Below are 23,755 nucleotides of genomic sequence, written 5' to 3'. Positions count from 1 at the left end.
CCAGAGGTCCTGAGTTCAATTCCCAGCATCCACATGGTGGCTCACAACCATCCGTTATGAGATCTGGTGCCCTCTTCTGGTGTGCAGGCATGCATGCAGGCAAAACACTGTATACATAATAAATAAATATTAGACTCATGCTGAATGCAGCCTGCCGCCGGGTCATACTGTTCCTCTTGGGTCCACTAGGTGGCAGGTCTCACGTGGGTAGGTGCCGCTGGTTTCTGGGTCCTTCCTAGAAAGGGCTTGAGAGCTGAAGGTTTGGGGGTCAGGGTCAGGAAGCAGAGGGGAGTGGTGAAAGTACACAAAATAGAAAACTTTATTGGATTGTTCATCGAGAGCAATTTTTCACCCTTGGAGTGTGTTTGGAGCTGCCTGGCCAAGGAGTTGGTTACTGGGGGCCTTACAAACACACCTGTCGCCGCCGGGCGCTCACAACAGTCTCCTGGAGTGCCGCTGCAGTCTGCAGAGAGGGCCCAGAGCCTGTCGTTGGCCCTGCTGTGGCACTGCTCTGTGACTTGAGTGGGCAGATACCCTCTTATCTTGGCCCCCATCTCCTGAACTCCCTCTGGATGTACACAGATGGGAAGCCCTCAATAAAAGCCTGAACTCAGCGTCGTTCCCAGACCCGTGCTGAAGTCCTAACCCCAGTCCCTCGGGAGGTGACTGTGGAGATAGTGGTGGCTACCTCTAATTTAGCACGCATTCCCTGTGCTGTGCTGGCCCTATAGCTGCTTTTCCCCGACTCCTCCCCCTCAACCCTCCCTGTCCCTCTGCCTCTCCCTTTCTCTTCCTTTCTCTCTCTCCCTCTCTGCCCTCATCTCTCTCTGCTTCCCCCCTCTCTTTCTCTCTCTCTCCCCTCCCCTCCCTCCCCTCCCCTCTCCTCTCCTCTCCTCTCTCTGCACTGAGATTACAGGCAGGTGTCATCATGCCCGGTTTTAAAAAGTCAGCACTGGGGATGGAACCCAGGGTCTCCTGAGCACCAGGCAGGCAGTCTGCCGACTGATCTGTTCCCAGCCTGATAAAGGCTGGTGTGGCTCCAACAGTAACACTGGGAGCTCATCTCAAAGTCAAGGAGGGAGGCCTCTGAAAAGTCAGCCCTGGGTTGGGGGTGTAGATCTCATGATTACCATGCCCAGACCCTGGTTCCACCCACAGTACCACAAATAACAGAAACAGAAGAGACGCTAACCCTGCCAGTACCTTCCTGGTCTTCCAGGCTTCTGAAAGCAAGAAAATATGTTTTTGTTGTTCAAGTTGCCAAGGTTTTAGAACTTTGTTCCATAACTGGCCTTGGTCAGCTAGAGTCTGGGGATACCAAGGCCTCCCTTGTGGCCCAACCATGAGTCTCCTCACAATGCTGCAGTGGCCTCTGAGGGATCTGCAGCCCAACAGTCCTGACAGTTCCCTTGCTGAGAGCACAGGATGGGTGGGCAGAGTCACACTGCAGTCCTGGCTCTGTCACCATGAAAGCCGTGTGGCTCCAACCAGATCGATGTCTCCCCTCAGCCTCAGTTTCCTTGTGCTCAGAGAGGATTGTGTGGTCATATGGAGGACTGAGGACCTAGTGCCACCGAATGGCTGTGCTCACAGTGACCCTTGCATGCAGGTGTTACTATGGCAATGCACTCGGGCATGGTAGCCTAGGGGAGAGGAAGGGGGCGGAGAGGCGGTTGTCTACAGTTCCCGGCTCACTCCCTGCCGACCTGTAGCAGGCCATCACTTCCACCAAATGCCAGGCTTGGTGGTGGGATGAGGGACAAGGCTAGATGGCCCTGGTCAGCGTTGGGCCCTTGCAGCCAGCTTCCGCAGCTCATCCCAGAAGAACATGCTGAGGATGGTGTGGGGACCCAAGCGAAGATAGGCGAGGCCTAGGCCCTTGTAGAGTGCGAGGGGTCCCTCCTGTTGGCAGATTTTTACCAGGCAGTCAGCCAGGCCCCCGTACAGCTGTCCCTGGAGATAAACATGGGGTGAGTGTCACCTGAGAGTTGAGAGGTCCAGGTGTCAACAAGAAAGTGTTCTAGGAGCACCTAGCCCCACCAGGCCTACGAGGATTATAGAAAACAAGGAGCCTCTTCCTTTAGGCAGATAGGCAGATAGCCTCCTACAGGGGTGCAGCTTGGATAGTGGCACTCAGGCGTCTTTGTCCTGGCACTTCCTGTTGGCATTACCACAGGAGGCCGTGATTGCAATCCTGCCCCTACCACTGATCAGCTGGGCGGCCTCAACCAGGTCATTTGATCTCTCTGAGGCGATTTCCTCATCGGGAAACAGAATAAAATCTAGTCAAAGGGCCTAGGACATGCGTGTTAATGTATTAATGGTGCATGTTCTCTGGTGTGTGTGTGTGTGTCCCCATATCCTACATCCCCGTCCCCAGCTTACCCTGCCAGCTCTGTCCACCGGTTGATTGTATAGCCGAGTGCTGACCACGTCGAAGGGAGTCATAACTGCAGCCACAGCTATACTGCTGATCATGCCTCCAGTCAGGGTCACCAGCCAGCTGTCCTCCAAAAACCACTGTGGGGATGGCTCAGGCTGTTGACCCTGCCCACTGCCCCAGGTGTACTCTCCTTGCCCCAAGCTCACAAGGGCTGGGATAGGGAGAGCAAATCAGATCTCTCCAGACATTCCCAGTCCCCAACACCAACCCTGTGTTCCTCCATGGTTCCAGGGTTCAGTGATGACACCCGATTCCTGGTGGACAGAAGGGCTAGGTCACAGCTATAGTGACAGAGCCAACAACTTATTTTCTTCCTCCCTTCCCATTCTTTCTCTATCCTCTCTCTTTTCTCTCTCTTGTTGAGACAGGTCTTGCTATATACAGCAGGCTGTCCTTCAACTTGAAATCCTCCTGCCTCCACCAAAGTGCTGAGATTACAGGTGAGAAACATTATCCTTAGCTGCACCCCCCCTTCCTCTCATGACTCCTCTCTGCCTTCTGTCCCTCACTCCTCTCCTTCCCCCCTTCCCCCATCTTTCTCTCTTCTCTTTTGACAGGGTCTCATGTAGGTAGCCTAGGCTGACTTTGAACCAACTTAAGCTTCTTGATCCCCCTGCCTCAACATCCCAAGTGTTAGGAACATAGGTGCATCTCACCATGTTCAGCAAGATCAGGTTTATGTTCTGGACCCCACTTGTCACCACCCCTGTGTGAGAGAGACACGGACCCTCCCATTCCCTGCCTGGGCAGGTGTCCCCAGCCCCTTACCTGTCGCTCCTGTACCCAAGCCTTAGCAGAGGCAAAGGTGGCCAGCTGGGCAGCTGAGCCCACTGTGACTCGGGGCACAGCCCCACCCACACCCCGCCACAGCCCCAGCAGGCCCTGCTGGCGCCAGATGGTCTCCAAGGCACCCAGGACACTCTGCAGGGAAGAGAGGGCGTGGGTCACTAGACAGTCGCAGTCCCTGCACAGCCTGGGGCCCCCTGGGCTCTGGAGAAGATGTTTTACCTGATGCTGGTGCTGATGTCCCACCGCCAAAGCAGCCACTGTCTGGGCCTGGAGCTGGGTCTTGACCTGGGAGTACAGAGCAGATGGGGGCTTTAGGATAGAGGCTGAGAAAATGGCTGGGCACATTTGAGCCCCTCTCCTGTATGGGATCCCTGACAACATCTGAAACTTGGGGACAGTCTCAGTTGGCTTGAGTTCACTTATTTATTTATTTTGGTTCTTTTTTGAGACAGGGTTTCTTTAGCTTTGGAGGCTATCCTGGCACTTGCTCTGTAGACCAGGCTGTCCTCGAATTCACAGAGATTCGCCTGCCTCTGCCTCCCTCTGCCTTTCTTAAGTAGGTCTTTGGGCCTCTGTCTTGCCACTCTCAAGGACATTGTACTTCAAGGTCCAGACCAGGACACAGCAGCTCGTGCTCAGCTGCAGCATTTAGCTCTACCATATTCCGGGCTATCCAGGCAAATGACAACTGGAGTCTACCTACTTCATAACCCGTTCCCTCTCCCGGCTAAAACCAGTGGGCATGGACCCCAAAAGAGCAAGGGTCAGAGGGAGGGGCAGATTCCAGATCTGAGCCGGATATTCCCCGGGAAAAGTCCCCTCCCAACGTGCCCCACCCAATCCAGAGTCTCCTGGTCACAGAGTGGTAAAGGAGGAAGGACACTCACCAGGTAAGCAGGACTTCCCACAAAGGCTCCCAATGCCCCAGCCACAGCGCCTGCGACCACGGTACCACCTGGTTGCTGAGTGAGGCCAGCCTGGCATGCCAGGCTATAGCAGTAGAAACGGACACTGTTCATGAGGCCCTGGTAGAGAAGGCCAGCGGCCAGCCCCTTCTGCAGGCCCCACAGCCCATCTGCCCGGGCGACGGCTGCAACGGAAGACACAAAGCCCCGGTAGGGCCGTGGGTAGGTGCCTGGGGCCTGCAGTTCCCCCTGCAGCTGTAACCGAGTCTTCACCACTTCTAGGGGATTGGTGAATACGCAGGCCAGGCAGCAGGCTGAGGCACCCAGCACCAGGTCCACAGCAGGGGACACCATATCCTCTGCATCCATGGTAGGGGCCATCTGCACCTGGGTCAGGGCCACGGCACAGGCTAGAGGTTCCCGTGTCTAGGCTGTCTGCACCTGTGTGTAGCCACAGGGCTGGGGACTAAGGAGGGCCAGTGCCATGTCTAGAGGACAGATCTTGTCAGTGACTGGAGGCCCCTGGTCTCTGTTGGAACTCCACCTGCTGTTCAGCAGACTGGGCCTGTGGGAGTCTGGACACACCTCTTCTGGCTCCAACCAATCCCAGCTGCTGCTGGCCAGGCGGACCTGGACCCTGGGATCTGGAGTAAAGGTCACTTGGGACTGGAAGGAGAATGGAGCAGGAAGAAAGCCAAACTAGAGGAGGGCACTCCTCCTTGTCCTCTAGACTTCCTGTTCCATCTCTAGTCCCTGTCTGGCTTCAGCTAAAGCCCTGGGCATGTGGTGACTTGGCCCTAGACATGGGCTAAATGGACTGATGAGCAACTGTCCCGTTTCTACATCTGCCACAGCCTGTGTGACTTCCTCTTTCCTGGTCTCAGTCTTCCAATGTGGTTCCCTCATTACAGCGTCCCTTTTTCCTTCTTTTTTAAAAATGTATTTATTTATTTATTTATTTATTTATTTATTATGTATTCAGTGTTCTGGCTGCACGTGAGAAGAGGGCACCAGATCTCATTACAGATGGTTATGAGCTGCCATGTGGTTGCTGGGAATTGGAACTCAGGACCTCTAGAAGTGCTCTTAACCTCTGAGCCATCTCTCCAGCGCCCCCCCTTTAAGTTTCTATTGTTTTTTTTTTTTTAAGATTTTATTTATTATGTCTATAACATTCTGCTTCCATGTATATCTGCACACCAGCAGAGGGCACCAGATCTCATAACAGATGGTTGTGAACCACCATGTGGTTGCTGGGAATTGAACTCAGGACCTCTGGAAGAACAGCCAGTACTCTTAACCTCTGACCATCTCTCCAGCAAGTTTTGTTGGTTTTTTTTTTTTAACTATTTTTTTTAAGATTTTATTTATTTATTGTGTATACAACATTCTGCCTCCATGTATATCTGCACACCAGAAGAGGGCACCAGATCTCATTATAGATGGTTGTGAGCCACCATGTGGTTGCTGGGAATTGAACTCAGGACCTCTGGAAGAGCAGCCAGTTCTCTTAATCTCTGAGCCATCTCTATAGCCCCCCCCCCCTTTTTGAGACAAGATCTATGTAACCTTTGCTTGCCTGAAATTAGCTATGTAGAGCAGAGTAGCCTCAAAGTCACAGAGTTCCACCTGCCTCTGTCTCCTACTGCTGGAATTAAAGGTGTTCACCACCATGCCCAGCTTTTTAGTTCTTCCCCCCCCCCCAAGACAAGATTTCTGTGTGGAGCCCTGGCTGTCCTGGAACTTGCTTCACATTCACAGAGATCTGCCTGCCTCTGCCTTGGGTGTGCCCAGCACTTGGGTGTGACACCATGCCTAAGCGCTGGGATTAAAGGTACATGCCATTGCCGCCTGGCTTTTATAGTTCCTTTTCAACAAGAGGGAATGTAACGGACCCCAGAGCCCTAATTGTGAGGTTTTGTTTCACGTGAGGCAGGGTCTCATTCCCACACTGGCCAGGACTCAGTGTACAACCCAGGCCGCCTTCAAACTCATGCCGCTCTCCACCTGCCTCTACCACCCCCACGTGCTGACAGTGCAAGCATGCATGTCCATGCCTTCTTTCATTTAGTATATTTTTACATATATGAGTGTTTTGCCTGCGTGTATGTGTGTCTGGTGTCCACGTAAGCCAGAGAGGGTGTTGTATCCTCTGAAACTGGAGTTATACATGATTGTGAGCTACCATGTGAGTGGGTGCTGGGAATGGAACCCAGGTCCTCTGGAAGAGCTCTAACCACTAAACGATTTCTCCAACCCCATTAATCTTTCTTTTTTTTTTTTAAAGATTTTATTTATTTATTATGTATAAAACATTCTGCTTCCATGTATATCTGCACACCAGAAGAGGGCACCAGATCTCATAACGGATGGTTGTGAGCCACTATGTGGTTGCTGGGAATTGAACTCAGGACCTCTGAAAGAGAAGTCAGTGCTCTTAACCACTGAGCCATCTCTCCAGCCCCTCTCTTTCTTTTTCTTTCTTTCTTTCTTTCTTTTTCTTTCTTTCCCTCCCCCTCCCTCCCTCCTCCTCCCTCCCTCCTCCCTCCCTCCCTCCCTCCCTCTCTCTTTCTTTCTCAGAAAGGGTTTCTCTGTGTAGCTCTGGTTGTCCTGGAACACACTCTGTAGACCAGGCAGGCCAGGGACTCACAGAGACCCACCTACCTCTGCCTCCTGAGTGTTGGGGTTAAAGGTGTGTGACACCATGCCCAACAAACCCCATTCATGTCTATATATGCACAAATATATGTATGTATGTATATGTATGTTTTAGACCGGGCCTCACTACATAGCTTAGGCTATCCTGCTTGTGTGCATGTGTGTGTGTGTGTGTGTGTGTAAGGGGATGCACACAGGACATAGATGTGTACAGACGTCAGAGGACAACTTTGGGGACCACTGTTAAATAAAAAAGGCCTGATTTGAACAGCGCTTCACACAGGAAAGGTGGTCCATGCCCCTCTTCAGTTCCCAACTGTTGATGAAAGTTTTCTTGTCCCCCCAGGTCCCACTGCTTCAGCCCCCCAAAAAGTACAAAAAGACTTATATTATTAAACTGTTGGCCAAGGGCTAGGCCTTCTCATTAGCTAGCTCTGTAACCCATTTCCATTAATCTAAGTATTTCCACGTGGTCTTATCTTACCAGAGAACGCCAGAGCATCCTATCTTCTCCATAGCTACGTGGCATCTCTCGCCGTCTCTCTCTGCCTACCTTTCCCATAATTCTCCATGTCTCCTAGCCCCGCCTATCTTCATGCCTCTACTGGTTATTCATCAATCAATAAGAGAAACATATGTACAGAAGGACGTCCCCCATCACCCAACTTCTAGTGCCTCAGTCTTGCTCACCCAGAACCACAGAGCCCCTGGGGGAGATGGAATGGAAAGACAGGGACCACTCTGAAGACCTTTTCGGGTTCTAGGCATTTTCCTTAACAACTGGCCGACCAGGTTCCCACTCTTGGTGGCCAAGCAGGAAACAGGAAGGCCCAGGGACTCCTGGCCTTCATCCTCCAGGCAGTGGAGCCATGGAAGCAGCAGGGGCAGAGCTGGTTCTGAGTCTATGTCGGGTGTGTTGGGCACAGAGTGGACAGTGAAGATGTTGCAGTGGGGGAGCCCTCCCCGACCCATCTCACGCTTAAAGAGAGGACCACTGACAAGTCTCAGCAATATAATGTCAATTTTATTTTAAAAAACAAAGCCCAATCCATCTGCCCCATCCCCCGAAGGACCTAACAGAGACTTCAGGAAGGGCCAGCTCCAGCCAAGCCTGGGTCAGTCAGGTGTCAAAGTAGCCACCAGGCTCATGGGCTCTGTTCTCCATTCTTCTCCTTTGCTCCTGGCAAGGAGCCAACTGATCCCTGGCTCCTACAAGCTCTGCTGTATTTGAGGGAGAGGAGAGGCAGGGCTGTGGACATGCAGGGCCTCCTAGCAGCCACAGAGGACTGCTATGTGAGGCAGGCCGCTTGCTGTGCACTGGGTGGATGCGTGAGTAGGAGACATGCACAGATACCCAGTGTTCCCGTTTTCCTGTGCAGTGGGAACAGTGTTCGAAAATGAACAAGGGTGGCTGGGCACTCACGACCCCCGGGGGACCTGACCATCTGCCCAGGACCCTGGCCCAGGAAAGGAAGATGGTACACCCACCCTACTGGTCTCTTTACTCCCCTTTAAATGGATGCTATTATTCTCATGGCCACCCTGAACAGATGGTGAGAACTAAGGTGGTGGCCCAGGGAATACCATATGTCTACAGAGCCCACAGGGCTCAGACCTTCTGCCTCAGTGACCTCTAGTCACTCACTCTGGATCCCTGGATCACGCTAGTGGTTCTGCCACCTCAAGGCAGGAGTGGGCTGTAGAGGCCTGTGGACACCTGGCTCCGAAACAGCATGGTGGCACAGCACAGTGTACACACTGGTCAGCCTGCCTCCTTCCTGCCTGCCTGCCTGCAGTGCTGCTCAGCCACGCCTCAGCACCAGGGGTCCCGGGAGGCTCTGCCTCGGCAGAGACTGTCGCTCCGCTGCCAGGCACTGTGGATGAGGCTCAGAGCATCTTCGAATTTCTGCTTGATGGAGGCTTCATGAATCGCCTTGTGAGGGAGGTCAACCTGTGGTAGACGAGAGGGAGCAGAGAGGCTGCAGGCTGCTTTCCTAGGAGCCATGGAAACCCCGGGGCCTTTGGGAACATCGTCCATGTTACAAGTTTCCCTCCTGCTCTGCACACAGACCCCCAACGTCTCAGGTCTACCTGCAATTCATTGGGCATGTTTCTGTCCTTGACTGTGCTCCACCTCAGGCTCAGTTTAGAGCTCCCCCAGAACCACAGGGACAGGGAGCACATTCGCAAAATGATACCTCTCTCTGGGTGCAGTGGCAGCATATGCCTTTAATCCCACGAGCCAGAGTTGCATAATAAGGCCTGTCTTAACAACAACAACAACAAAAACCCAACATCAAAATGAAAAATAAAAGCTACTACCTTTCCAGGGCTCTGGGAAAGAGGAGGTCCTGTCCTGTGTCTCACCAGGCCCACCATGAGCTCTATAGCTCCTGGTGTCATATTTAGCTTTGACAGACTAGCTGATGTTGGGACTTGCCCCTCTGGCCCCAAGTTTCTGTGTCTGTCTCAGTGTTGTTTGCAAGTTGCTGCCCTCAGAACCCTACAGGTGAGGCCAGGCCAAGAACGGTTAGATACCTGGTAGATGGCTTTCCACCCAGAGCTCAGGGCAGTCAGGAACCTGTCCAGTTCTGAAGTGCAGCTCAGATAGATGACCCAAGGTTGGAGCAGCTGTGGGCTATCCTGGGAGAACTCCTAGGAATGGCAGGCCCTGGGTGAGTATGCATGGATTTCCTTGGGCGGCCCTGTGCCCTCATCCCCACCCAGCTTACCAGGACACAGTACTCCTTGCCCAGTTCTGTGGAGATTGCACTGATGTCAGCCAGCCTGGCCATGCCCAGGGATCGAAAGAAGCTGGTTTGGCAATCCTCGTGGCATGTGAAGAGGCGGTCCCCCGTGATTACCAGGCAGCAAGGGATACAGGGGCTGGGAGCCACCCCCTGGGGTATGACCTGGACATTGGCAGAAGGTGGGAGAGGTAAGCTGTTTCTCTAGGATGGCCTGCACCAGGAATCACGTTAGACTCTGTCTATCTTAGCAGTGTAGGGAGGGGAGAGGGGAATGGTCCAGGCTATAAAGTGCTCTGAGCTTGTGTTCATTTTTGGACTGTCCTCTAGGGTCTACCATCTTGGCCCTCCCAGGCTTCTTTCTCTGTGACCGGTGTGTTTGGGGGTAGGACCCTAGAGATCATGGATGGGCCAGGCTGGACAGATGGTGGAGGCAGGGACACTTACTCCTTTGGACACTGCCTGGCAGAGATGCTGCATCCACTCAGCCATCTCGGCCTCGCTGTTAGCACTTAGTTCCAGGCAGGGCCGGTCAGCCAGAATGACCTGGAAGGCGTGGGGCCGATCTGTGGTGTTGGATCTCCGGCAGCCACCGCACTGCTCCCCCCTGAGCCAGAGGAGGGTGAAATGGGAGTGAGGAGGCTGGAGTGGCTGAGGTGTGCAGACACCAGGCCTCAGGCTCTGGCTCTAGGGATGTTTACATACGCTTGGCAACCCCACCATTTCTGTATAATCTTTTTTTTTGTTTCATTTCTTTTGACACAGGGTCTCATGTAGCTCAGGCTGGCCTGGAACTTGTTATGTAGCAGAGGATGACCTGGAACTTCTGATCTTCCTGCCTCTACCTTCCACACTGGGTTAGAAGTGTGCATAAGAACCTGTATCTCCAGAACGGCTAAAATCCCCTGGGTACCCAAACAGAGGGTGCAAAGCACACACCGCGCTTGCTCAGAACCAGTGTCCACTCATCTACTTCCTGACAGTTTGCCTCTCACTGCATGGGGACTTTCTGGGAAGGGGCTCCCTTCTCTAGACAAAGGGTGCCTTCCCATTCATTCTGCCTCCATGGCTCCTTACAGCTTGCAAACCACAAGACACTAATTGGGGGTTGCTGGATAAGGTGAGGTGAGGGACAGAAGGACAGCAAGCTCCCGGCCTCAGACTCAGCCAGAGCTGACCTCCAGGCAGGACAACTAGCCCTGACACCTCCCCACTACCCTCTTCCTGAGACACTTACCCCATGTTCACCGAGAGCAGGGGGATGACATCAGTGCGATCAGGATACTGGTAGAGGATTCCGTTGCTGCAGGGTCACAACACAGTGAGGTGAGGCATGGCTAAGAGGATCCCAGGGGTCCCTCATAAACTGGGTGGGAACCAGGGACCTGCTTTCTACGGAGGGGATAGGAAAGGAATCTGAGAGAGCTGGGCGTTGGTGACACATGCCTTTAATCCCAGCACTCGGGAGGCAGAGGCAGGTGGATCTCTGTGAGTTCGAGGCCAGCCTGGTCTACAGAGTTGAGTTCCAGGACAGCCTCCAAAGCTACAGAGAAACTCTGTCTCGAGCCCCCCCCCCCACCATCCCAAAGAAAGGAATCTGAGAGTGGTTGGAGAGAACACTATCCCTTCCTGGGTACAGCTGAAGGTCTGTCACACTGGGAATCCTGTGCCCCGAAAACTGGGGGCACAGAAAAGCTGACCCCACAGCACTGTGGAGAAGGGAGGCATCTGCCCTTGGGCCTCTCCTGCTAGGGGCCTGAGCCATCCCCTGGGCCCACCACTGCTGGGTTCCCACCTGAGCACCACGAAGCAGGGCTTCCAGTGTTCCTTGCCCAGATACGAGGTGCCAGCCTTGTAGTGCAGCATGCCTTCTTTGGTGATGGTGCCCTCAGGGGGTGAGCAGTTGCAGGACACAGGGCCCAGGGTCTTGTCCATGGGGTCTTCCCAGTGCACAAGCCCATAGAAATGCACACTCACTGTGGATGCCTGCAGGTTCAGGCAATAGACAAAGCAAATAAGGCAGAGCCTCAGCTTGGCAGAGCCTCAGCTTACCCATGGCCCAGCCCTAGGAACAGTGATAACAAGGTAACCTCAGGACATAGCCAAGTCGGCAAGAGGGTACGCCCAGGAGCAAAGCCCTTCCCACAAGGTGACTGAGAAATGCTAAAGGCACCATTTGTATCATTAGACTTAATCCAAGGCAAGCTAATGTTGGTGTGCCACTGGAGTTCCCTCCCCAGACACTGACCTCACATTTGGATTCCTGGGCGACAAATTTGGCTAGTGCCAACTTCTCCATGGTGGCATCAGTCAAGATGCTAGGGTAGGGTGGTTCCCGGCAGCCTTTGATCATAGCTGACTTCAGAGACGCCAAGAAGAGCCTGTGCGAGGAGTGCGGTTTGCTGTCAGAGGCCTGGGGACAGGTCTGGGGGGACAGGGCTCTGTCCTGAGAACTCCTGGCTCAGAGCTAACAGAAACCAGGGGCTGAGGATGCTAGAATCGGGGCGGCAGTGGAAGACGATGAGGTCAGAGCCCTGCATCCCTGGATGGTACCCAGAAAAGGCCTGACCATTCCTAGTGTCCAAGGGGCCTGGAATTCTGAACGTAAAGGGACACTAGACAAAGTGCTGGCCAGTAGGACTTGACCATTCTAATCAGTGCAGATAGGACCTCATCCTGTGTAAGTCTCATGTCCATAGTTCAAGGCAGCAGTCTGGCTCTGGTGTCTCCCCTCTCATTGGACCTCACACCAGCCCCTTTCCTCTCCACAGGTCCTGAGGGGCTGAGGTGAGTTAGTCAGTGACTGTCCACTTCCCTGCCTCTCTGAGCAGAGCACAGGCTCTTGGGGGAACAGATGACTGTCTGCTTCTACCCCTGGCCAGGGCCATGCCCAAGGCAGATGTTGCTTCTCCTGTCTTGTTGAGGGGTGTGTGGGGGGGTGACACTCACTCAGCCAGGGCCACATCAGCTGTGTCCAGCAAAAACTGCTTCCTGCGATCAGCACACACTAGCTTCACCGTCTGTTGGTCCAGGCCAACCTGCCAGAAACCACACAGGGCTTGGCCACTGCCCAGCATAAGGGGCAGTGCGGTCACAGTGAGGGTTGGCTCGGATTGGGAAGGGAGAAACCATACGTCTGGGGTCACGACTAGGAAGGCCCCTGACCAAGATCTGGGGCCTGGCATGAATTCGGGAAGATGGTCAAGGATCTGGTGCAGGAAGAGGCATCTTCGCACTTGACTCTTGTGTCTCAGCATGTGTACAGAGGCCTCTGTGGATGTTGGCACCCATACCCAGGAGGGACCTTGTTCTGCAACTCTAAGTGTGGGTGGCCTGAGAAGCCGCACACCCAGGCAGGTACACCAACTGCAGAGCCTGCACTCACCGACACATAGTCAAGTTCATTGTAAGAAACAGCCTCTTCCACCAGGTATGGCTTCTCTGTGGCCCCTGAGAGAGGAGACCACAATACCTATTACCCTGGCTGGCCTTTTCCTGTCCCCCAGCCCCATTTCCTAAGACCCAGCCCCGTGGCAGAGGAGACCCCCCCTTACCCTGTAATGTGAAGTGTCAGTATAGCTCAATGACAGACGGGGGTGGGAGGGGGGCTCAGCCCAGCTGGCAATACCTCCCATGGGACACCTTGTCATTAGTACACGCCTACAGTGGGGGTGGGGGGCTGGGGAGGGCCTGGGGCGGCAGGGCAGGCACCTTTCCGAAGTAGGTAGACGTAGCAGTCTGTGAGGAGCACGTATAGCAGCTGCAGGTTGCCCTCCATGTGCCCTGTGCTCATCCGGATCATCTAAGAGCCCAAGCAAACGGGAGTCAGCCTGCGCGCCTGCCCTGCGGGACCGCATGCGCAGTCAACGGGTCAACAGTCTGGGTGACCCAACACGCCTTTGCTGTGTTGCTCGATGGCTCCCCAGTCCGGGGACTTACTTTGAACAACTGCTCTTCGTTTTCTCTAAAGACATGGATCATCAGCAGGAGTAAGTGATTGTTGTCCACTCTGTGACAGGGACAAGGGGCAGGAGGAGCAGGGGTCAGGCAGGAGGTCACTCGCCTTTCCATCTCCCACCAGCAGGCTGCTGGACTGGCAGATCCTGCACCAGGTGTAGACAGCCCTCACCTGAACTCTGAGGGATGTGCCAGCTCTGAAGGGCTGCCCTGGCCCTCGTCCACCCCGGAGTCCTCAGCGCTGCTCAGGCATGGACTGGGCTGGTCTCGCTTGAGCTTGCAAAGAGCCTCCTGGGTTCCAAGTTCAGGCTGGGACACAGGTTCAGGCACAGGCTCCTGGCTGACCAGTGATAACTGGGTGTCCCGTTCCTGTGGCTCTGGTTCCTGAGTCTCCCCCTGCATGTCCTCTAGGGGCTGAGATGCCGGTCTCTCTCCTCTTCCTCCCTCTTCTTCTTGGATAGCAGTCGCAGGGCTACCAGGAACATGCAGCGGTTGGCTAGGCCCTGCAGGGTCATGGTGGCCGCCACCTGGTGCAACAGTACTTGGACTCTCGACCGTAAAGCGGTAGAAGTCCATTGGGGCTGGAAGCCCCTCACTAAAGTCGCCAAATGGTGGTTTTTCCGGGGCCTCCCCGGGAGAGCCGGTCCGAAAGGACTGATCCGGAGGATCAGGATGGGAACACCACGTGCTTGGGTCCAGCTGTCCGTGGAGCTTGTCAATGACTTTGCTCAGGGGCTGTCCCAGGCACTCCATGGAAGTGTCCTTCATCTCCGGGATCAGCAAGCCCATCTGGCTGAGCTCAGACTGTTCACTGCTGGGACCTCCCCCTTGCTCCTGCGGGGAGGCAAGTGCAGGATCTGGCAAGTCCCGTCCCAGGCTTGGGGTGCCCACAAGTCTGTCACCATCCCTCTGCCTAGAACATTTCTGGTAGTTGGAGGTGGGCTGTAGTGGGCTTGCTTCCTCCTCCAATTTGGTCTTTTTCTTCTTACCAATTTTCTTCTTCTTGGTGACCCTGTGATGGCAGTGACAGGGGAGGGGTTAATGCTTTAGTAACCCCGGGGTACAGGCTAGGTCAGAGAGACAGTCCAGAGTGTATGTAGTCCTGGGCAGTACAAGGTGACAGACCTAAGGCGTTCTGGTGCTGGCAGAGATGGGTAGGAGGGACAACCAAGAGAGGCATAAATAGCTCCCGAACAGGCCTACAAATCCTAGCTGACAGAACTGAGGTAGCAGCCAGGCCTGCTAGTACACACTTATGATCCCAGCACTTGGGAGGTAGAGGCAGGAGGATTGTGAGCACAGGCCAGCAAGGCTACATAGCCAGACCCATCTCAGAAACAAAAAGAGGAGAAAAAAAAAAAAAGTCTGAGCTAAGCCAGGCCTGGTAGCACAAATTTATAATCCCAGCACTCGAAGGCAGAGGTGGGGGTCATTTAAGGCTAGCCTGGTCTGCATATCTATTTCCAGGCCAACCAGGGCTATATAGTGTGATAGTGTGACTTTGTCTCAGAAAACCTAACAAAGCAAAACAAACCCAACTGAGCTAGCTACGTCTGTCCAGGAAGCAAACTTAGACCACGTTTAGTTAAACCAACAACTCTCTACTCCACTTAGGATGTGAACAACAGACCCTTTCCCCTAGGTATCATTGGGAATAAATGATTTGCTCACAAACACCTCAGAGTTTCTGCGTCTATCACGTTGGCCCTACCCTTTGGTTCTAAGATGGCTGGGATGGGCCCAGCTAAGACACTTCAGGGCTGAGTGTCTCTCTCAAGCTCCCATGTACTTTAACCAACCTGAAGGAGGGTCTGTGTGAGCAGGTGTAGGTGTAGGTGTGTGTGTGTGTGTGTGTGTGTGTGTGTGTGTACATGAGAGTAAGTGAATGAGAGACAGAGACAGAGACAGAGTGTGTGTGTGTTCCAAGTCCAGACCCTAGGAAGCAATGCTCCTGCCTCAGGCCAGCAGGTATGGTGGGAAATGGGGCTTCTCTCCTCATTTGGTGTGGAGAGTTTTCAGAGCAGGCCCAAGGGAGGTCAGAGAGCTGAGATGGCTCTGGCCAAGAGACTCCTCCTTTGCATCCCTCTGTCCATGTGTCAAAGACATGAACCATGAAGCAGGCTCTACCAGAACCAAAACTAGAGGGATCTCAGAATGTATGCTGACTACCCAGCACTGGGAGCCTGGAGCAGGAGGCTGCTGGCAAGGGTGAGTCCAATCTGGGCTTCATACATCTATAGTGAGGCCTTTTCTTACAAAACAAACATACAAATACTCCTGGGAAGAGGTCTGACCCGAAGGTGGTTTCTGGCCCTGGGTGGGCTAAACAAAGTGCCCAGAAGTCAGCCAGCTATGGCTGCTGCCCAGGCCAGTCCCTCCAGGGCTTGGACCTTAGTCCAAGATGGATGCTGTGTCCACCTCAACTCATGCATGGGAACCCTAATCCACAGGTAATGGTGTCAAGCGGGTGCTTCTGAGAGGTGCTACAGTCACGGCAGCAGAGCCCTCTGAATGGGATCATGGCCCTTATGAAAACAGCCCGAGAGGTTTCTCTGTTCTGACATGGAGACACATACAAGATGGACACATGCAAACATGGAAAGGTTCCGCTCAGAAACTGTGGGTGTGGCACCCTCACCTCAACCACCAGAGTAAAGACTTGATGTGGCCCGGTAAGATGGCACAGGCCTCTAATCCCAGCACTCAGGAGGCAGAGGCTGGAGCCTGGTCTATACAGGAAGTTCCAGGACAACCAGAGCTTCATAGAGAAACCATCTTAAACAAAAGAGGCCTGGCCAGGCGTGGTGACACATGCCTTTAATTCCAGCACTCGAGGCAGAGGCCAGAGGATCTGAGAATGAAGCCAGTCTACATAGTTAAGTTCCAGGATGGCCAGAACTACACACAGACAGCTGTCTCAGACCAAAAGAAAAAAAGGAAAACTCTGCTCTTCTGTTGCTTCTGCCATCTGTCTTTGCACTTGGTTACAGCAGCCTACATGGGGCAGATCTTCTGAAACCTGTGGTCCAAAGAACTGCACAAGGTGTGAAGGGGCTGCTTCCTAAGCCTCAGTGATGTCCCCTTCTCTTGGGGAAGCCCTGTCTGCCCTGGACTACACATTGAGCCCAGAGGGGGACATTGGGTGCTAGGTGCTCACCCGCCTTCTCCCGGTCCCCTCCCTCCTAACCTGATGACTTCAAGCTCCGTACAGCCATCTGACTGGTCTGGGGCCTGTGCCTTTTCCTTCTCCTGAGAGGTAGTGTGCACAGGGGTGGTGTCAGATGATGACACAGCCTCGGGCTGCTCCTCATTGAAGGGGTTATGGCGCTGGGTGGGGCTCTTGGTGGATGTCTTGCTACTGGTCAGGTCTGAGGCAGTGGAACGAGGGCCACTGATGGTATCTGTGAGATCTCCATCTGCAAGGACAAAGAGACAGGACACAGACAGCCTGTCAGCCTACCAAATGGGCCCCAGAAGACGCCTTATCTCAGGGAAGGTGGGCCAGTTCCTCCCAGGGAAGCCTGACCATGGTGACCCTAGTTCAAGAGCAGAGTCCCCACCCACAGGACATGCAATTGATGCTTTTGGAGCCAAATGATGGAGACACTGTCTTCGGTGTCACTGGGAGCCCTTAGTACTCACACTTAGCCAAGTTCAGTTAAGGGTCCACAATGTGAAACAGCTTTTAGGCCTAAGCCCTGGGTAGGGTGGCTGGGACCCCAAGAGGAGACAGGGTGCATACCTCCTGGGATAACCCCAGAACCTCCTCCCGTAAGGATTGGGGATTCTGGGCAGGCCCTCAACACCACTCCCTGTGCAAAGTGACACCCAAAGTCCTCTGCTAGGCCCCTCCCCAGCAGACAACAGGGAACAAAAGAAGCAAGAAGAACAGAAGAGACAAGGAAAAGGAAGCTGGGCTAGGGAGCGCAGGGGAGGGGAACATAGGACCCAACGCAACACAGGACAGTGACAGACAGATCAGGGACAACAAGATGAGATGCAGAGCAGAAGAGGAACAAAGTGTCCTCCAAGACACTTTGCAGGCTCTTCAGAGGATACTGACTTTTCTCCCCGAAACCTAATAGCACTCCGGGGGACAGAGCCAGGTACCCCTCTTAGGGTGAGCTGGAGGACGCTGTTGCCTTTCAGTGAGGAGCTGGTCTAACTGGCCTCCATTCTAACTCACTGGAATAGGCATATGGGGAGCACCATCACGGGAGCACCATCCTGGGGAGTACAGGGGGCTATTTATCTGGTGGCAGATGGGAACTGCCCAGGCAGAGAGCTGAGGCCTGGGACCAGCTGGTGGGACTACCTGGGTGAAGGCTAATGGCCACTCATACTCTAGTAGTTGGCATGTGCACATCTTGCTGGCCATTACCTGTGCAGAAGAGGAAAGAACATGCTTCCCTAAGCACACCGGAAGGCCTGGGGCCTGCTGCCTGACACAGAACTTTGTTTCTCTGTTTTTTTTTTTTTTATGTGGTTGTATTTTCTCATTTTTATCATTTTGAGATTGGGTGTGTGTGTCTTACTATGTAGCCCTGTCTGGCCTGGGACAATCAGCCATTCTCCTGCCTCAGGAATGGTTAAAAGAAATGACATCTCTGTCAGGTACATGCTAGGGACATTCTTCAGTTTTCCTGATTGGAGTCTAGCTATCAGAAGGAAGCCATGCCTTCCAACCCCCACAGAGGGCTCCCACAGGGATAGAGATGTCAACTCCTTTGTCCCCGCAGCACTGGTAGCTGCTTGTGGGAGGGGTCATGGGAGGTGAGTGAACAAACCCCAGGACATGGTAGGTGTCTGGGTGCCTACCAATTTATAGAGAGGACCATGGATCACCCTACCCAGTCCTGCACAGGACCCCAAGTTTGGAGTTGCCTCCCAAGTCTTGCTTTCCTCCAGGCTCAAGGAGACAGTGGTGCCTTAGTGCTGAGGAACTTGGAGAGTCACTGTTGCGATGACTATAACCCTGCCTAGGCCCAGCCCAGCCTGAGCAAGCTGGGCTATTAGTTTCTGGGCAAGATATACAGGGCTGTGGAGGAAGGTCAGAGGTCATGGCCTGCCTGTTAAGTGACTGTAAAAAGTGTGTCAGGAAAGGGTTAGTGGTTAGAGCCAGAGGGAAAAACCAAGGCCGACATTATGCTTCAGAAGAGGCCGAGAGGAGAATAGATGTTAGGTGGAATTCCGGGGCTCACACTACCTGCACTCAAACATACTCCTCAGAGCTACCTTCTTAGCCGAGCGACACAATCCACCTCTCAGTGTTGGAGCCCATGTCTCTCACACTCATATCACCTGAGAAACATCAGCTCTTGTCCACTGCTCAGGTCACCCTCAGGGGGAACCCCACCTCAGGCAAGAAGGGGTGCCTGGGGCAGGAGCTCTTTGGGAAGGGAGTCTGGGACAGCCTCATAGTTAGGAGCAAGCATTTACTGTATCAAACTGAAACCCCACTTGGAGTAAGCCCTGCAACCTGGGAGTCCCTGTGTGAATTTGTCCAAGCCACAGGCAGAAAAAAAATACCTCCCAAAATGCTGATGCCCAGTGGACAGAGTAGAAAGCTTAACTGCTTTAAAACTCCTAAGAGAATCTCCTCATCAGAGGCTTTCACATTGACTCATTTATGAGGTGGGGCATGCTTATGCATGTATGTAGAGGTCAGAGAATGCTGTGTGTGTACACAGAGGTCAGAGGATGCTGTGTGTGTACACAGAGGTCAGAGAATGCTGTGTGTGTACACAGAGGTCAGAGGATGCTGTGTGTGTACACAGAGGTCAGAGAATGCTGTGTGTGTACACAGAGGTCAGAGGATGCTGTGTGTGTACACAGAGGTCAGAGAATGCTGTGTGTGTACACAGAGGTCAGAGGATGCTGTGTGTGTACACAGAGGTCAGAGAATGCTGTGTGTGTACACAGAGGTCAGAGGATGCTGTGTGTGTACACAGAGGTCAGAGGATGCTGTGTGTGTACACAGCGGTCAAGAGGATCCTGTGTACATAGAGGTCAGAGGCCATTTGGGGATGACAGTTCTCTCCTCCCACCATGTGGCTTCCAGGGAAAGAATTCAAGTGGTTATGCTTGGTGGCAAGCTCCTTTACTTGCCAAACCATCTTGCTGGCTCCTCCCTGTAGGGAGTTTCAGCTCTGCCTGGGCAGTTTCCTCACTTGGATCTCAGTCCATTAGGGAGAGCCTGAAAGGACCAAGTCTCCATCTTTCCCCTGGAAGCTCCTGTGGTAGATGGGAGTTTACCATCCCTGTATCTCAGGGCATCACTCCTCTCCCACAGGTTTCTGCACTCAGCCAGGTCACACATATACCATTAGTATAACAACTGGGACTGATATCAGGAGGTGGCCTGGTGTCTGTGCAACAGACGCTTAATGACTCCTGAGGCCCCCGTGGAAGGGCAGGAATGCTCGCTGAGAGCAGGACTCCTGGGCTAGCTAAAGGCCAAGTTCCCCTCCTGCAGAATTCCACCTACTCCAACACCAGCTGCGGCGTCATTATGACCATGGGCATTGTTATAAGTAATAAGGAGCTGATTTTGAAACATGCAGAAAGCCCGGCGTGGAAACGTTGCAAAACAGGAAAAGAGGGTCACAGAGGACTCTGTCCCACCTTCCCAGTCTGTGCTGGGTACAGACGGCACTGCTGGAAACACATCTCCAAAATCATAATCTATAAAAACGAGGGACAAAACTCAAGATTAGAAACGGGCAGTGGAAGGAGGGAGACATGGGGAGAAGAAAGAGGGAGAAACTCGTACATGTTGTCTAACAGCCCACTGTGACCTCGGCTGACCTGAGGGCCACGCCTTCCTAACCCAGAGCCTGTTCTGTCTCACAAGAACCTGAGTCTCTTGGCTTTCCTCCCCCTGTGGCCATCGGGGTAATGAGGTGCTGTCCTCTGGCTAGAACCAGACAGTATAACCTCCATCCATGGATGGCCTGGCCGCTTCTTCAAGGCCTGCCCCTCTGACTCCTCCTCCAGGATAGCCCATGAGGCCCACCCAAGGAGACCCAGTGGCTGCTTTACTTGTCCTATAAGCAAATAAGCAATGTAAGTATTTTTATTATTATCAGTTTTGGAAACATTTATCATGTAGCCAAGGCTGGTCTTGAACTTGCTACATAGTAGAGAACGACCCAGAACTTCTGATCCTCCTGACTCTACTTAAGTGCTGGGATTACAGATGTGCCCATCATGCCCAGTGTGTGTGTGTGTGTGTGTGTGTGTGTGTGTGTGTGTGTGTGTGTAATGTGTGTGTGTGTAGTGTGTGTGTGTGTAGTGTGTGTGTGTGTGTGTAATGTGTGTGTAGTGTGTGTAATGTGTGTGTGTGTGTAGTGTGTGTGTGTGTGTAATGTGTGTGTCTGTGTAATGTGTGTGTGTGTGTGTGTGTGTGTAGTGTGTGTGTGTGTAATGTGTGTGTGTGTGTGTAATGTGTGTGTGTAGTGTGTGTGTGTGTGTGTAATGTGTGTGTGTAGTGTGTGTGTGTGTGTGTGTGTGTGTGTGTGTGATGTGTGATGCATAGGCACAGGTGTGAATGTGTCACAGTGTGTGTTTGTGGAGACCAAAGGACAACCTTCAGGTCCTCTCCTTGCATGGTGGGTTCCCAGGATCAGTCAGGTCGTCAGGTTTGGGTGGTGTGGCAGGTGCTTTTTAGCCACTAGACCATCTCATTGGCCACAAGCTTGGATTTATACAGTGGCGGGGATTGAGCCTAGGGTTTCACATACGCTACACCAGTGCTCCACCCACTGAGCTACACTGCCAGCTCCTGCACTGCAAATCTTGCTGACGTAAGTCTGAAAGTGGGACACATGACCCATGGCACAAACAGAAACAGAAACAAGGAATGAGAAGGTCAGGTCTCAGGGGAGGCGACCAGGGGAGCTAAGCGTGTCCTCTGAGTCCACCTCCCAGGAGGTGAGTGAATGAGATCACAAGAAGGAAGACTAGCTCAAAACAGAAGTGGGGCAACACCTAAGGTCTGAGGAAAGCCAGAGTTTCTAGCAACTGAGCTGAGCTGAAAGGCCACCCACAGCTTGTCAGTTTCAGGGGGAACAGGTCAGCCATCTCTGGAGGAGCACTAGGAGGGACTGCCCTGCCCAAGAAGCCATGAGGATTCCTGCCCCCTCAGATGGCCTGCCTCTCTCTCTCCTGGGCTTGTGCAGCCTCTGCACAGAACCTGCTGCAGGACAAGCTTCCCCAGGCAGCTGATGCTCAGCCCTGACTAGGGCAAGAGTTTCCAACGCAGAAGACTGACCCTGGGCATGAGGCTAGAAACTTCTGGAAAAGTTAGAAAGGTTCAATTGCAAATCCCAAACACCAGAAAGACATTGCCACTCAGCCAGGCTTAGGAGGCTCCAGAGGCCACCTCAGGGCACAGGTCTAGCTCCTTTTGCTCCGGGGCCACTTACCCTCACTAGATGGGGCAATAGCACTGTCATCCCATTCCAGGTTGGTGGAGGTGACAGAGTTGAAGGAGTTGAGGGACAGGCTGTCTGAGCCATGGACTGAGCTGGGAAGACGGTCTTCGAAGTCCAACAGGTACTGAGGTTTATAGTAGTCAGGCATGTAGGGGGCCAGATCTAAGTAAGGGGCATCCTGGGGAGAGAGAAGAGGAAGAAAGGGGTGGGTGTTGCCTTGGGGTAGCCGGCAAACAATGGGAAAGCAATCACCAGGATGGGAAGGACGATGGGGATCACACACACAGAGACACACACACACACACACACACACACACACACACACACACACACACACAGACACACACACACAGACTCACACACACACAGACACACACACACAGACACACACACACACAGACACACAGACACAGACCACACACACACACACACACACACACACACACACACACACACACACACACACACACACACACAGACACACACACACACACACACACACACACACACACACACACACACACACACACAGACTCACACACACAGACACAGACTCACACCACACACACACACACACACACACACACACCACACTCTCTTTTCTTAGGGAAATCAATGTGCTTCTGGAGTTAATTAGTAAGTAACTGCCCCAAGCGGTAAGGAAACAGTTCTGAAGCTTTGGATGTGATGGGTGTCAGCAGTGCGTCCGTCACTTGACTGAATGCATGTCCAGCTGGGTCCCACCATCAGCACCTCAAAAAGGGAAGGAAAAAGAGCCCTGGGAATCCAATTAGAGCAGCTAACATCTCCCTGACAGCTCTCAGCACTAGAATCTGACTTTCTCTGGTTTCTACCACTGCCAAATCCCACCTTCAGCCTGTTGGGGCAGGGAGCAGGGAAGGGTGTGATCAGGATGGGGTGGTTACACTAATCTTGAGGAACCCAGGCCTATGAGATGCTCGGGCCTCTTTGGGGTCAGTATTGTCCTTGTACAGGCATTCCCTCAGGCTTCCTGTTTTGCTGTCTATGGCTTGTTACTCTCGTCTGGAAATATTAAATGGGAACTTCCAGAAATAAAACAATTGATAAGTTTTCAAAATTTTTTGGAGCTAGGCATGTGGTGCACACCTTTAATCCCAGTACTTGGGAGGCAGAGGCAGATGGATCTCTGTCCTGTCTCAATAAAAAAATTATTTATCTTTTATTATTTTGTGTACATGATGTATGTGTAGTGGTGGTTGGGAGAGCATACACATGCCTCAGGATTTGTGTGGAGATCAGAGACAGTTTTGTGGAGTTGGTTCTCTCCTTCCACTTTTATGTAGGATCTGGGTATTGAACTTGGGAGGACAGGTTTGTGTGGCAAGTGTTTTTATCCACTGAGTCAAATCATTAGCCCCTGTTTTTGTTGCTGTTGCTGTTGCATTTCCAATGGGATTTCATGAATCTCGGGCTGGGCTTGACTTTACTATACAGCTGAATATGACTTTGAACTCTGATCCTCCTGATTTGCCCATAAAACTCAAAAGTTTTTTTTTTAAATCCAAAACACTTATATTGTTATAATTGTCCTATTTTGCTACTATTGTTATCTCTTAGCTTTTATTAGTTTCTTTTTTTTTTTTTCAGGACAGGGTTTCTCTATGTAGGTTGGCTTCAAACTCAGAGATCTGCCTGCCTCTACCTCCCAAGTGCCGGGAATAAAGGTGTGCAATTTAAGATTTTATAATTAAGTGTTTATATGTTTCTGCGTTGAGGTATGTGCACTTCTGAGTGCAATACTCTCAGTGACCAAAAGAGGGCGTCAGAGTCCCCTGGCAC

The 23,755-nt window shown here is 52.8% G+C and overlaps 2 protein-coding genes across 4 annotated transcripts in view; both read right to left on the bottom strand.

Annotated features, from left to right (window-relative positions):
* Positions 1-898: 898 nt before the first annotated feature.
* On the bottom strand, positions 899-4,649 carry Slc25a34 (solute carrier family 25 member 34). Its single transcript, XM_027399936.2, has 5 exons — positions 4,120-4,649; positions 3,452-3,517; positions 3,212-3,364; positions 2,386-2,520; positions 899-1,953 (listed from the first exon to the last, which is right to left on the bottom strand). The coding sequence occupies exons 1-5, from the start codon at positions 4,516-4,518 to the stop codon at positions 1,780-1,782; spliced, it is 927 nt and encodes a 308-aa protein (XP_027255737.1). The 5' UTR covers positions 4,519-4,649; the 3' UTR covers positions 899-1,779.
* A 3,148-nt stretch (positions 4,650-7,797) lies between these two features.
* The window catches only part of Plekhm2 (pleckstrin homology and RUN domain containing M2), a 41,678-nt gene continuing 25,720 nt past the window's right edge, over positions 7,798-23,755 (bottom strand). Inside the window, exons 6-21 of one of the 3 annotated variants that reach the window (XM_027399937.2) lie at positions 22,583-22,687; positions 21,926-22,112; positions 20,124-20,183; positions 16,687-16,915; positions 13,672-14,511; positions 13,482-13,551; positions 13,254-13,344; positions 12,928-12,992; positions 12,492-12,580; positions 11,791-11,923; positions 11,338-11,528; positions 10,780-10,845; positions 9,990-10,149; positions 9,528-9,707; positions 9,334-9,450; positions 7,798-8,746 (exon numbers count right to left, since the gene is read on the bottom strand). In XM_027399937.2, coding sequence (XP_027255738.1) covers positions 8,609-8,746; positions 9,334-9,450; positions 9,528-9,707; positions 9,990-10,149; positions 10,780-10,845; positions 11,338-11,528; positions 11,791-11,923; positions 12,492-12,580; positions 12,928-12,992; positions 13,254-13,344; positions 13,482-13,551; positions 13,672-14,511; positions 16,687-16,915; positions 20,124-20,183; positions 21,926-22,112; positions 22,583-22,687 — 2,721 coding nt within the window. In that variant the 3' untranslated portion in view covers positions 7,798-8,608. The remainder of the gene's footprint in view (positions 8,747-9,333; positions 9,451-9,527; positions 9,708-9,989; positions 10,150-10,779; positions 10,846-11,337; positions 11,529-11,790; positions 11,924-12,491; positions 12,581-12,927; positions 12,993-13,253; positions 13,345-13,481; positions 13,552-13,671; positions 14,512-16,686; positions 16,916-20,123; positions 20,184-21,925; positions 22,113-22,582; positions 22,688-23,755) is intronic. The other 2 variants (XM_027399938.2, XM_027399939.2) reach the window with 2 other exon arrangements.

The sequence above is a fragment of the Cricetulus griseus genome, chromosome 2, assembly GCF_003668045.3.
Source record: "Cricetulus griseus strain 17A/GY chromosome 2, alternate assembly CriGri-PICRH-1.0, whole genome shotgun sequence".
In the NCBI taxonomy this organism is placed as follows: Eukaryota; Metazoa; Chordata; class Mammalia; order Rodentia; family Cricetidae; genus Cricetulus; species Cricetulus griseus.
Note: the sequence above shows the minus strand (reverse complement) of the source record. Positions and strands in the feature narration are given on the sequence as shown.

What these genes read in the sequence shown, in the direction of transcription:
- Slc25a34 (XM_027399936.2), bottom strand. Translation starts at nt 4,518, where the DNA reads ATGGCCCCTACCATGGATGCAGAGGATATGGTGTCCCCTGCTGTGGAC. An exon ending in CTTGGGTACAGGAGCGACAG is followed by an intron (nt 2,521 to 3,211) that starts GTAAGGGGCTGG and finishes CCATCCCCACAG; the next exon opens with TGGTTTTTGGAGGACAGCTG. An exon ending in CGGTGGACAGAGCTGGCAGG is followed by an intron (nt 1,954 to 2,385) that starts GTAAGCTGGGGA and finishes GTTTATCTCCAG; the next exon opens with GGACAGCTGTACGGGGGCCT.